The sequence below is a fragment of the Cotesia glomerata genome, linkage group LG1, assembly GCF_020080835.1.
Source record: "Cotesia glomerata isolate CgM1 linkage group LG1, MPM_Cglom_v2.3, whole genome shotgun sequence".
Lineage (NCBI taxonomy): Eukaryota > Metazoa > Arthropoda > Insecta > Hymenoptera > Braconidae > Cotesia > Cotesia glomerata.
Window position 1 is genome coordinate 22765330 of NC_058158.1, and position 14383 is coordinate 22779712.

Consider the following 14383-nt stretch of genomic DNA (forward strand, 5'->3'; position numbering starts at 1 on the left):
TATTATTACAAATAAACTAAAAATAAAGAAGCCTGCAATCCTTATTTTTTAATCAATACATGTAAGTTTCTTTGCTATTATACATGATTATTAAGTTTATATTTTTATTCAGTATCAATAATTATTGAATTTAGTTAAATCTGTATCGCACGTTTAATTTGATAGAATTGAAAATATTAATTCGAAGTTAATGCAACGAAGAATAAAAAATTATACACCCATTGTTGTTTTTTCGTTATTATCCAAATTTTTGTTTTTGCTTTAATGTATCTGCCTTTTATTACTTTCAACAGAATTGTAAAAATTTGAGTTTTAATGAATTTTGTTACTTTTACAAATGATAGTTTAAAAAAAGTGATGAAAAAATGTTTTCTGCCGGTCATTTAGAATTCTGATTCTCTTATTTCAAAATTGTAACTTCTCCAATTTTTCTTCGTCGTATCAACCATTATCGTTATGCACTCCTCTTGAATTAATTTTAATGTGCATCATATTTTTAGTGCTTAACGATGTTATTCTAAAATATAAAAAAAAAAAATCTTTATAAATATCATAAAATATACTAAAATATACTTTTAATCAGTTACATAGGATTGGATTTAATTTATATTCTATGCACGAAAAATAGTTCCAAGAATATTATCAGATTATCACAAATATTTTAATTTGTAAAAACTAAGAGTGATTTGCTAATACTATAAATATGAGTTGACTAATCAGTTCATTGAATTAATGCCATTGTAATGTACCCAATGCTCTGCCGGATAAGCTATAATAAATCGAGTTTAGGCCGGGATTAATTTATTGATTTTCATTTATTTATGAGCAATTTACGCTTAATTTTTCATTAATTGTACAAGCACTACAGAGAAATTAACATCTGTTTCAGCGCAGTAAAAAAAAATTCTAACTGTTTTAAGGATGTTCATGCGTTGTACAATACGATTCATGTTGTAGCAGGCAACAGCCCGTGCAACATAAATGTACACAAACATAGTAAGAAGGTCAAATCATAAAATATTGTATTGTAAAATCTGTCAAAAAATTTCTCTTGATATACAGTTGATGACATGATCAAAAAAACGATGTTGCCAAATTTATAAAAATAATGAAAATAAAGCTAAACTAATGACTAATTTATATTTACTGATATTTTATAATGTCTAAAAAAAATTTAGGATATACATATTCAAAATTTATAAAATATCGCAAAATCATTGATGTATTTCAAAATTTCTCTCCAGTTCTGGATAAATTTCATAAAAAGATAGTATTCATTCGACTCTAACCCAGCTGATGAACGTCCGTAAGAACCAGTTTTTTTAATCTGGGTTAAAAATAAAATGATTGTTGTCAATATATTTATGTACATAGAATACATTTCAGCATTGAATAAAATTTTATCCTGGATAGAAAAACTGGCTTTAAATGTACATAATAACTAACTTGAATAATACAAAAAGCATTTGAAAATATTGAAAATCGTGATCAGTTGACCTATTGTAAACTATATATCTCTATAAAAAAATATATACAGACAATTAATAAATTATTTATTCAAGAAAAATTTTAGTTTGAAAATATTTATTAAAGTTTTTTAGTTTTTATTATTTTTTTTTCCTCCTAGTTTCAAATAACCTTCTTCAATTCATAATTGGCCCACCGTCATTGAGATTTGTTTTGATATCTCACTTACGCACTTGGTAGTTCTAAATTGAGTAAATGTATGAAGTGTCACGACATTATCATGCTCATAGCGCGGTGACAGAAGGTTAAAAAAGTTTGATCACTGCGCATGAGTAAAATGAATCATTGTAATGATTATAGCTATTAATGATAATAACAATTGATGACATTATAAAAATATGGCAATCAATCTCACAAAGAAATTTTTTTATTTTGCCTTAAGGTAAAGTATCCAGTACTTGAACACTTATGAAAATGGAACCAGTACTTGAACAGACTTTTCGAATTGTTGTAATACAAAATCCGTAAATTTATTATGAGAAATATGCACATATTGTAATTATTCAATGATACAGTAATTGATTTCTGTAAGTTTTTTCAATTATATATCAAAACAATTATATTTTTGTTAATTTAAAAGTTGACATCTTGAGAATCGCCGATAGATGCTATTTTTTTTATGAAAAAGGTACTAAATCGTAAACCGAACAATCAGCAAAAAAAACGGTATATTATCATTTTAAGTAAAAAAAAAATTAGGAAAACGGTTGACCCTAAAGGCCATCCTTGCAACTTCCCGCTAATTCCGTGAATACCTGGCCGCTTTTTTGAGCTCTTCGAGCTCAAATTGATGGTTCATTAGTTACAAAAATCAGAACAAAAAAAAATTTTTTTTCCCTGTGTTATTCTTATGGGAAATCGAAAAGTGTGAGGCGGACAACCTCAATATTAATATACCAATATACTAATAATCAAAGAGCTCAAAAGCATAGAAAAGATATCTTTTTGAGCTCGGAGAGCTCAAAACAACACATAGATTGTATTTTTGAGCTCAAAGAGCTCACAAACTTCGTAGGTGCAATTTTTAGCGCCCAGGTATCAACGGAATTAGCGGGAAGTTATACGGATGGACTTCAGGGTCAACGGGATTCCTAATTTTTTTTTTTTTTTTTTTTTCAACTAAGCTATCCATAATTATATTTTTTTAAGCTAGTTGTTGCGTGATAGGCATTTCAACAGAAAATTATGAAATTTTTTTTATTGAAAGATAAATATATTAATAATTCACTACCAAAATTTCAGATCATTGACCGCACCGTTTTTGAGTAATTAATTTTCGAAATTGCATCTTTTACACGTAGAGGTATAGAGAGATGGTAAAGTTAGTATGAAATCTTTGGCCCACTCGAGTGGTACGGAAGATTTCATACTAACTTTACCATCTCTTACTCAAACTGACGATCACACGGTAGTGCTTTCAATAAAACCATAGTACCTACTGAAATATTTGCTAATAATGTTGTAAATTATTTTATTGAAAGTGATTCAATGATTTGAACTAATTTAAAATATTTTATTTAGTCATGTTGCTATACATTTAGCCTAATTCTTTTGTTATTGTTTATTAGTACTTAAAGATTGTTGTTTATTCTTCTTTATTATTTTGTGAAGTATCAACTTTATGGTATTTCAATTTTTTCTTTTATTGCATTCTATTTTTCAACCATTGAGAACCTAATATTTATATTTGTTGAATTTTTTGATAACTTAGAAAGTTTTTTACACGATTGTTCGAATAATGCTTAAATATAAATATTCGGTTTCCAACAGTTTAAAAATATAGTGTCATTCATTATTCTGCTGAAGCTGATTAGCCGATTAAAATTTTTTTTTTATTAATTTTGAAATGTTACGCTTTCTTAACGAAAGTTACAATAAATAGACAGGGAAATAACAATAAATCAACTTAATAACCAACCTAGAAGTTGTACATTTTTTGTGGGTTTATGAATATCTACATAAATATAATTTGATATACCCAAATCTATGGAAAGAATAAAAAAAAAACTTTTCTTGACTATAGAATGTAAATAAATCAACATTCATTAAGTGGATACACTTGATTTATAATTTCAATTTCCTTATATCTACACGCATATAGCCAAAAAGTGGCAAGTTAGATCGGCTGCCCAATTTTAAAACACAGTAACTGCAAAATTTTTATACCTAATTTTTTTTTAATATTACTGCATTTTTTATAACTTTTAGACCTTAATTTCAAGTATTTTTTCTTAAAAATATTTATATTCAAGTATTTTCTATTCATAAATTAAATTTTTCATCAATTTGGCAGGCAAACTTTTTTTTTTAATAAGAAAAATTTAAAAAAATTTCTAAATGTTAGTTACTGTGTTTTGAAATTGGGCAGCCGAGATACTTGCAAATCTACATAGATTTAAAAAATTTTTACCGATAGTACAACTATGAAACATTATTCATAAAAAATAAGGTAAGAACTTTTTTATTTTTTTCTTATTTTAATTAAGAGTAGAAGTAAAGGTATCAATAAAAAAATATTGATTTCTGAAAATTTTCACTTTACATCAGACTAGATGTCACATCTACTTGATTAGAAAATTTTATTACAGCGAATATATAAGACTTTCAAAACACATATGCTCAACACAAATCATAGTAGCTATATCAAAAAATTACATATGGACATATCATATATGACAGATACATATTAATTTATCGACAATTTTTTATATGACTATGTCAAACTGAATCTAAAAGTTTTTTCTCATGTTCGAAAATTTATGATGACATGTGATTTCCAGTTTTTAAAGTATGAATGATTAAACTTGAGAACTGTTCTCATGTTTTATTCTACTAATACTCATAGAAAGAAACTATACTATCTTTGTTGCACTTGTATGGTAAATAGAAACTTATAAATCGAAATTCTCGTTATCGAACGAAAATTTTCAAAAAAAACGCTCTGCTAGGAAGTAGACATAAATAATCTATCAAATATCAGATCGTTTTTACGTAAATTTTTATTTGTTTAGAAGAAATTTATAAAATTGCAATGGCAGAAAACGGTTCTTTAGAATGTTATAAAAATTTGTCATAAATACTAGTTTCATTCATTATAAATTTGAAAATATTTTAATACTAGTAAAAATATTAAAATCACTACTCCATTGCTACATAAATAAAAAATGTAAGTCTTTCAAACCTCTACGAAAGGTTAAAAATCGCTAGATTAAGCTGTTAAGTACTTGTGGCATCACCGTGATTTTGAAGTAAATTGCTGATATGTGGTGTGACCTTGATCATTTTTAAATTTAAAAATAAGAAGAGCCTAAACCGTAATAATTCTCATGAACGAAGTTATTATGATGTTTGTAGAAAAAAAACTCGAATTTCAGTATAATAATTTAAATTTATAGAAATATAATTATTATTTATTTGTTCAAAACTATAAATGAGACAAGAGAGTGAAAAAATTGCTTGATTATCCAATCCTATGGGCATACTTCGAATGGAATGAATTGATAAGAATACTTACGCAGTCAATTAAATGGAATTAATAGGTAGAAATTTCAGCAACATCCTGATTTAGGCGCATCAACGTCGCGACCTTGATTTATCTTCACTTTATGAGCTGGATCAGCATCTGTACCTGATGGTGGACCAACTCGTGCTTTTATTTCTGCTGCCATAGTCATGAAAGCTTGTTCTACATTCATAGCATTTTTCGCTGAAGTCTCAAGAAATGGTATAGTTAATTGATCAGCGTATTCCTATAATAATGATAATAATAATAATAATAATAATAATAATAATTTTTTATTATTACTTCTTCACCATAACATTTTATCGGTATGAGGTCTCATATCATCAGAGAGAATTCAGGTGAAATTTAACAATTAAAATTCGTTTTCGACAATTGTTGTTAGAGAAAGATTTTTTTACTCAGTGTAACTGAGTAAAAAAAAAAAAAAAAAAATCTTTTTCTAACAATTGTCGAAAAAGAATTTTAATTGTTAAATTTCACCTGAATTTTCTCTGATGGTATGAGACCTCATACCGATAAAATGTTGTGGTGAAGAAGTAATAATAAAAAATTTAGTAATTCTTCAAGAATTTCGGATTGGGATTTATCGCCTTAGAGTTATAACAAATAACTAAACGCCGATCTTCGAGTCAGATATATGGGGCATTCCACGCCAAATCGTCCTTTTTTGCACCTGACCTTATCTTATTTTTCATAACGCCGGTCCAAAAATTTTCGGGAATCCTCAAATAATAAGAAAAATGTATAGAACCAAAAGTTGAACATGTTAATCATCGAGAAAATTAATTTTTTTAAAAACAAAGGAAATTGAAAAACAATTGTTTTTTTTTTTTTATTTATTGCTTAGTGAATGGTGGGCATTGAAATGAACAATTCTCCGATACTCTGAGTTTTATGATTTAAACCGTTTCATCAAATGGTGTAATGCATCATTATACACTGAGAGAAAAGTGCATAGTTGGCTGAATTATAACGTCACAAGTATGAAAATATAGTTTTCTAAACTTTTTTCTTGTATTTACTCGAACTATGCATTAGTTTAATTAACTATCAATAAATAGTTATATGGACTATATTTTAATAAATATTTTTCTGTTATCTAAACAAAAAATTATTAGGTGACTGCAAAGTTGTTACAGACGATGTCTCAGATAGCTTAACTGGAAGAGCTCTTGGTGCGTAACCATAACATCCGGGTTCGATTCCCGGTCCGGGCTGTCCGAATTATTTTTTCTGTTTTCTGAGTTATAGTTTATCAAGATGACTCTTGAGCCCATATTTAAATAAAAATAGTTTGAGTAACTATTCATTAGGGTTTAATGTAATAAATAAATTTAGGTATAAGAACTTAAACGAAATAGTGGTGATGCTTTTTAATAACATTTTCCTAGTTTAGAGAATCAGATTTTTCTCTCAGTGTAAAGTCTCAAATGCAATAATTCTTAAACTAATAAAGACATTTAGCTTATAGCTAGGCAAGAAGATGTTCTTTAACGATGTTATTTCTGAAGATGACACTTAATTAGTTTTTTTTATGAAGAGGATTCATAAGTGTCGCAAACTATCATTTCTCGAAGATGTTTAGAGTAATTTGAAAATAGACTTGCACCTTCGCAAGGATTAAAAATTTAAGAAACAATTCTGAGAAGCTAACCTGGTTAACGTTTCGTTCTATATCTAGAAAAAACACATTTCTGAAAATTTCAGGATATTTGTAGAAAATGTCAAAGTTTCATATGAAAGAAAGAAAAAAGAAATTAAAAATGGTAATCATCGAGAAATTCTGAGTTTTTTCGGAAAATATAAAAAATAACGATGAAGATAGGTTTGAATAGTTTTTTTCTATTTTTTTCCAAAAAGAACATTTAATAAAAAAAATTTTGAAAAAAAAAAAACGTTCCGATAAGTCAATTTTTGAAAAAGTTATGGCAATTTAAAAATAAAAAAGCGGTTTTTTTGAAAACTTCATAACTTTTTTTTGGTTGGGTAAAAAAATTTTAAAAAAATATGAGAGACGTTTTTGATAGGGTAGAAAAGGATGGTAAACATTCAGCCAAATCAAAAGGGGTCAGGGTCAAAAGTGGTTGATTTGGCGTGGAATGCCCCATATATATATATATATATATATATATATATATATATATATATATATATATGCTGCTGCTATATATATATATATATATATATATATATATATATATATATATATATATATGCTATATATATATATCTATATATATTAGAGTGGTCCAAAAAAAGCATTTTAATTTTTTTTTTCAAGTGCTGCTGTCTTAAAAACTTCTCTAAGGTATAAAAAAAATTCTCTCCAAAGCGCAGCTTGATATCTCAATCCTTCATGAAGCTCAATGAATTTTTATTTTCCCATTTAAATAAAACGTAAAAAAATTTTATTTACGTTTTCATTCGGTAAAACTACGAAAAAAATTTTTTGTATTTTTCGTCAATTTCTCTTATAGGAAATTTAATTCTCTACAAAAAAGTACTGAGGTAGTTTTTTCGTAATCCTAACAAGTAAAAAGTTATTAAGCTTTAAATACTCGCAATAAAAGAAAATTTATTCAGATATGATTTTAGAATCCACGTTGTATCACATTTTCTGTTTCAAAATATTTGATTATGTAATTTATATTTCTTTCTTAAAAACATGGTATACAGTCTGATATCGGTAATTCAGTCTGGACCAGTGACAACAAATGACAATTGAATATATCGGTTTGTTTATTTGAACCACATGTAAAATGCACTGAAGGAGATTACCAGACCTTGTAAATAATCTAACCACTGCTTAAAAAAATTAAACTAGATAATTTACTTTTAGTACTTTCTTGCGGCCTACATGAAGATATATAGTAAATTAAATTTTTTGTTGATAATTAGTTTTTTACCCTAACCTGGCTGCATTTTAATAATTATGTCTTATAAGTAATATAAACTAACATAAGAAATAACCAAAAAATTAAATAAATCTCATAGATTATATTGATTGTATGTTTATTAGTAATTTCTTTAAAGTCAAGCTTATTTACTTAAATATGTGATGACTCCTGATATAAGGCAGTTTTACGCACGAACTCTACCTGTTTATTTATCATTTTTTTTTTTCAATGATTAAATTTAAAAATAAAAGAATCAATTCACGAAGGACTTCTATTTACGTTCTCCTGCAATGTTTCATGATTTTTCATTCGGTCAAAAAGCGTCCCAGCATCGTGTTCAAAATTTAAATATTCACCTGTCCTACATGTTCTTAAATAAAAAAATTAAATTCAGTATACATCCGGAAGGATTAGCTTGCTCTTGATTCAGATTCCGTAATTAAATTCAAGTTCAATTTTAAAAAATCATTGCTCATAGGAAAAAATATCCAAATTGTAATGAGAAAAATTATTCATAATTCACAGTTAATACTTCACCAAAAGACATGTGTTAATTATATTAGAAACAGTCTAGTTTGATAAATTTTGAAATAAATACATGCAGTTACCAAAAAAGTTTTCGAAAAGATGCTTTGAAACTATCTTCGTTCAAATTTTCTTTTGTGCGAGTATTTAAAGCTCAATAACTTTTTACTCGTTAAGGTTACGAAGAAACTACCTCAGTACTTTTTTGTAGAGAATTAAATTTCCTACAAGAATAATTGACGAAAAATGCATAAAAAAACGAGCAAGTGGGTTATGATCCACACGAAGAATGATAAGAAATGGAAAGTATATGAATGCGTTTTTAAAACGCAGAAAATCTGTAAAAATATATTATTCTGTGAAATTAAGTTAATGGGATAGAGATTATTCTCTCGCCGATGGATTTTTTGAAAGTACAGTTTTCGTGTGGATCATAACCCACTTACTCGTTTGAAAAAATATTGAAAAAGATACAATGACTTCTTACACAAAGAACAACGAATAAGCGCTTAATTTTTACATTCCGGAATTTCACAGTGAATATTACCTCCATCTCCAAACGCAAAACTCACAGGATTTTGCGTTTGAATCTGAATTTATTTAGTTTTGTCTCAACGTAACTTTTGAACCAAGAATATTGAAATTTTATTATTTTAATCGATTATAAAAATAATATATTTCAATGAAATCAAAATTGGAGCTGGAAACCTGGGAACCTTTTCTTGTAAGTAATAAAAACGGACGTATCATTCTCTTTTTCCAAAAGTAAAGCTTCCTTACATTTATGAATAGGGTAAACAATAGTTAAAAACTTTCATTCTAGCAATATGAGCTAAAATTTTTATGAAAATATCTACAATTCATGATTTTAATGGATATATTTGAAAAAGTTATTAGAAAATTATTGAAATCAGAAAGCATTGGGGTTCGGTTACGAATATCTTTTAAACGGTTGCAGTAATCAATTTAACATATTAGACCTTTTTTGCAGAGCGTTAAATTTCCTACAAAAATATGGCAGATTCATTTGACAACTATTATTTTCTTATGTGGTAGGAAATTTAAAAAAAAAAAAATTTTTTTTGATAAATTTTTTGAACTTTGACCTCGGATATCGTTGAAATGGTTAATGTAATCGCTTACACATATCATATCTTTTTTGTAAATCATTCAATTTTTTACAAAAACATGTATATAGATTTGATTAAAAAATTGATCAATAGTGAAATATGATCTTTTTTATAAGAGACTAACAAAAAATATAAAACTGTGATGAGCATAAACTTCCTATCAATATTAAGAGCTCAAATTTGGTGAGCATTTCATAGAGATGCCTGAGAACCAACTTTTCAATATTAGAAGTTAAAAAAAAATAATCGATTTTTTTGACCCACCCTAATAGATATATTAAAACACCTTAAATAATAATAATAAAAATAATTAATTGAAAAATATTTAATTCTCAAAGACGATCAAATTTTCATAAATTGCCGTACCTTAGCAGTAGCGTAATCAACGACTTTTTTGACATTTAAATCACATTTATTGCCGACCAATAACTTGTTAACATTATCAGAAGCATAGCGGTCAATTTCTTCTAACCACTGTTTAACATTATTAAATGAGTCTTGATCTGTGCAATCATAAACAATGATGATTCCGTGTGCTCCTCTGTAATAAGAACTCGTAATAGTTCGGAAACGTTCTTGTCCAGCAGTATCCCATATTTGAAGTTTTATCGTTTTACCATCAAGATCAATAGTTCTTATCTTGAAATCAACACCAATGGTACTAATGTAACTCTCCGTATAAGTATCATCAGCAAAACGTAGTAGCAAACATGATTTTCCTACTCCAGAGTCTCCAATAAGGAGGAGTTTAAAAAGATAATCACTGAAAAAATTCAATCAATTTTTTGGTAATAAGATACATGTCATTGTTTATCGTAAAAAGTAGGATGCATAAATATCATGTAGAAGTTATTACGTTGTGGTTCAGCAAAAAAATGCAAAACAGGATACTCCATTATTGAAGAGAATCAGATAATTAACTAAAGATTATAACTTAAAAGAAAATTCTAATTGAGAACAGCTGTTTGTAAATATTGACTGTAAAAATAGTATTTAGATATAAAAATAATAGATTAATTATCGACTTGCGCTAAAAGATTTAATTGAAGATACAAAAATTAAAAAAGAACAAATCGTTAGAAAATCGAAAAAATTTTCACATTAATAAATGGAATTCATTATTAGAAATATAAGACAAGGTATAAGAGTAACTAAAAAATCTATTATCTTGCCAATGCTCTTAACACTGAACTAATTTTTCGATTTCACTGGCTCTACCCAAGCTTAACACAAAAGAAAAACTAACATTTCAAAATTTATAATAGAGAAATTTGCAATTTACACTATTTAACGTATAAAGTAATAAATAAAATGTAAAAAAGTGAAAAGAAAAAAAAATTAGATCGTATTTACTTACTACTCGGGATTCATTGTAGACATGCTACGTTGGCGAAGGCGTTTTTCTTAATTCTTTATCTGTTCGTCACGACTGTCAAATCGAAACTTATATTATATGTACTGAAGTTATTTCTGCCTTAACCTTCAAGTTTTTTGTATAGTATATGAATTGATGGTTCTTTGACGTTTTCACAAGTCAATTTTTATGCATTGAAATCGTTAGAAAATGTCCAAACAATGGCGGTTAGGCACACAAAGTATCTTTTTTTTTTTTAATATATCAAGTAAACGTAGGCAAATCTTTTTAATCGTTTTTCTCTATAGAATGATGTATGCATGAAAAGCTTTGAGGGATGTGTTGAGAATTATTTCTTGGAGATAACCATAAGAGATGTTTTTTGGAAACAAGAAACAAGGCTGATAGGCGCACGACTGGATGAGAGCACAGTCAGTGGACGAGAATAGACGATTGAAATCTTGGTAATTTATTAACTTCGTTTATACACAACCATTGTTGTTATAGAACCCCCACCCCCAGTTTCTTTTTTTTACTTCCGGAAAACGTCTTTTTTATATTGTTGTCATTATTTTTCTTGTATTGTTTTCATTGCTTTTTCCGGTAAAAAGTGTTGTGTTTCCTGAGAAACTGATCACAAAGCTCTTTAAAAACAACATCGAGAACTTGCAGAACATTGTGGTTGCTTTCCAATTAATACAAAAAGTGACGCAGTGTAACGCAGTGCTCGATAAAGCGCTTTCCATCAACGACACTGTTGAACACAGCCGTACACTGTTTAACACTCGAAAAAGTAGTGTGACAGATGCTTACCAAGAATTACCAACAAAAAAGAGAAGAATTCTTTTCTCTACTTATGATTTTTAATTATCTAGATTGGTATTAAAAAAACGAAAATAATTTATTGTAGAATCGAGTATCATTACTTAACCTCGCAATTTATTTACGGCATATTCTAGTAGTATTATTTGAGATTATTAAATTGAGCTTGTCTCTTACTGCTAATTAAAATTTAATAAAAATGTTCAAATGTAAATATTGCACTATTGAAGTGAGCCCTGAAAATGTCGCGAAACACGATTGCTTTATAAATAAAAGTGAGATATTCATAGATGATGACAACAATTTCTTCTACGACGGTAATAATAAGTTTTTTAAGTCTAGAAGCAGTATTGTGAATTGTTTAAAATACCTATAAAATTTTTTTTTTAGAAGATGACTTTGCAAAAGATCCAAGACCTGAGATTGGTGAAACTACTGATGATTATGAAGCTTATGAGATCCTTGACGAAAGTTAGTACAAATAAATCATATACACTGGTCACAAAAATGAAAGCATACAAATAAATTATAAATTTTAAAGTGAAATTCAAAAATCTCTAACTTAGAGAGCAATGTTTGTAGAAACAAAACCAAATATGCAAGTAAAGCTATGTTTATCTAGTTTCAGGACTAATATACAAAAAAATAAATTTTTTTGCAATTAAAATAAAAAACAGTTTTTCATTATAAAAATGTAGGCTGCTGCTAAAAATTTTTGAATTTCCAAAATGAATATAACATGAAAAAAATACTCGTTCCGTCAATTTTTCGCAATAACGATGAATCGGAAGCTTTCGGGCACTAAGAAACAATAACGTATCGCTTAGATGTTACTACTGTTACTTATGTGACTAGTGTATTTTAAGTTAGAAACATTTGCACCGAAATTAAAGAAAAATTACATATTCGTATGAGTTTCAAAAAATTATTGCCTTACAATTAAGAAATCAAGTTTTTTAAATAATTGTTTATGTCTTTAATCGTACATAAATTTTACTTAGTAAGATATAGAAATTTTGCTTATTGTTCATAGGTTATTTAGAAGAAGAAAACGAAAAGCCTGAAAGTCTTCATTTTACAGGAAGTATAAAAAAATCAAGTACGTATTAAAATACGATATAGTTTTCAATGAGGTTATTTAATGTATTTGAAATTGTAAGTTTCATATCTATGCATGTGCAGGTGCAATGTGGACCAAAGATGCGACTTTATCACTATTGAGCTTATATGAAGCAAATGTCGAAAAATTGGACCATGCTAATAAAAAAACGAAATTATGGAACACAATTTCACTTGGTTTGAAATCGATTGACTTACAGGTAACATATTTAATGAAAAAGTAAAATCTATTCATTATGGAAAAAAATATTCGTTATTCTTAAATTGATTAATTGTTGCAGTATTCTTCAGATCAAGTAAAATGGAAGATGAACGCTCTTCTGTCTAAGTATAAATCATGTTTCGACAATAATTCGAGAAGCGGACGTGATTATCAAACCTTTGATTATTATGATGTTATTGATGAGATAATGCAAAAAAATACAAAATTCACAGCTACTTCTTCCGTTAGATCATCTAATCCATTGAAGTCTAAAAATACTCCGGTAACTAATTTATCTCCCAATAATAACTCTGTTAACCTGAATAAAATAGGAAAATCTGCTTACAAAGAGAAAGTAAATGTTAGCGAAGATAAATTATCTTCTTCGCCAAGTACAAACAGTTCAAAAGATAAGACAAATGCAACACCACGTGGGACTGGCTCGAAAATAGCAAGACAAAAAGTAGCTTTAGAACAAGAATGGCTTAAACATCTTAAAATGAATGAAGTGAAAGCAAAAGCAGATGCTGAACTTCGAGAAAAATATTTAATTCAAAAAAGAGAACAAAATGAACTTAAAAAAAATTACTTACGGTTACGAACCGAAGAATTGGAACAAAAGAAAGAACTAGAGATGCAAAAATTAAAATCAAAACAACGACGTCATGAAGATATTCTGGATATGATGAAATCACTACGTCCAAATAATGCAAGGGAACAAAAGAAAAATGCTTATGATTCTGATTAATCGATTTTCTTTCGATTTTAGCAATATTTTCATATCTTTTAACAAAATTTAAATATTTTATATTAGATTTTAATCGTTAATGCATGCAAAAACTTAAAAATTATCATAAGTTTCTTAATACGTATAATTTTATTTTTCATAATTTGTTTGCTTCCGAAACTATTTTATAATTATTTATAACACTAATTATAATTATTATTATTAATATTAATTAAGTAAAACTTTAACATAATCTTATTTAAATAGAAAATAATCAGTGATCTATGATATCTAAGATTTTATGGTAAATTGAGTACCGTAAAAACTACTGACTGATGATATTTTATAATATTATTATTATTAATATTAAGGAAAACTTTCACACAATCTTTTTTAAATAGAAAATAATTAGTGAGCTGTAATATCAAAGATTTTATAGTATATTGAGTAGCGTAAGAACTACTGACTGATGATATTTTATATTATTAATTATAAGCATCCTAGTATTATTGAAATGTTTTTTACTTTTCTTTCGACTATAATTTTATTGAAATACG

General features: G+C 27.2%; 2 protein-coding genes across 3 annotated transcripts; one reads left to right on the forward strand and one right to left on the reverse strand.

Moving 5' to 3' along the window:
- Positions 1–325: 325 nt before the first annotated feature.
- On the reverse strand, positions 326–11287 carry LOC123260643 (ras-related protein Rab-1A). Its single transcript, XM_044721870.1, has 4 exons — positions 10960–11287; positions 9969–10365; positions 5042–5276; positions 326–517 (listed from the first exon to the last, which is right to left on the reverse strand). The coding sequence occupies exons 1-3, from the start codon at positions 10980–10982 to the stop codon at positions 5076–5078; spliced, it is 621 nt and encodes a 206-aa protein (XP_044577805.1). The 5' UTR covers positions 10983–11287; the 3' UTR covers positions 326–517; positions 5042–5075.
- Positions 11288–11732: 445 nt separating this feature from the next.
- On the forward strand, positions 11733–14001 carry LOC123260631 (trihelix transcription factor GT-3b-like). 2 transcript variants are annotated; one of them, XM_044721850.1, is made up of 5 exons: positions 11733–12095; positions 12169–12249; positions 12812–12877; positions 12961–13097; positions 13179–14001. In XM_044721850.1, the coding sequence occupies exons 1-5, from the start codon at positions 11978–11980 to the stop codon at positions 13845–13847; spliced, it is 1071 nt and encodes a 356-aa protein (XP_044577785.1). In that variant the 5' UTR covers positions 11733–11977; the 3' UTR covers positions 13848–14001. The 2 variants fall into 2 exon arrangements, with proteins under 2 accessions (XP_044577785.1, XP_044577791.1); XM_044721856.1 differs by having other exon boundaries at positions 11985–12095; positions 12790–12877.
- The last annotated feature ends 382 nt before the right edge of the window (positions 14002–14383 follow it).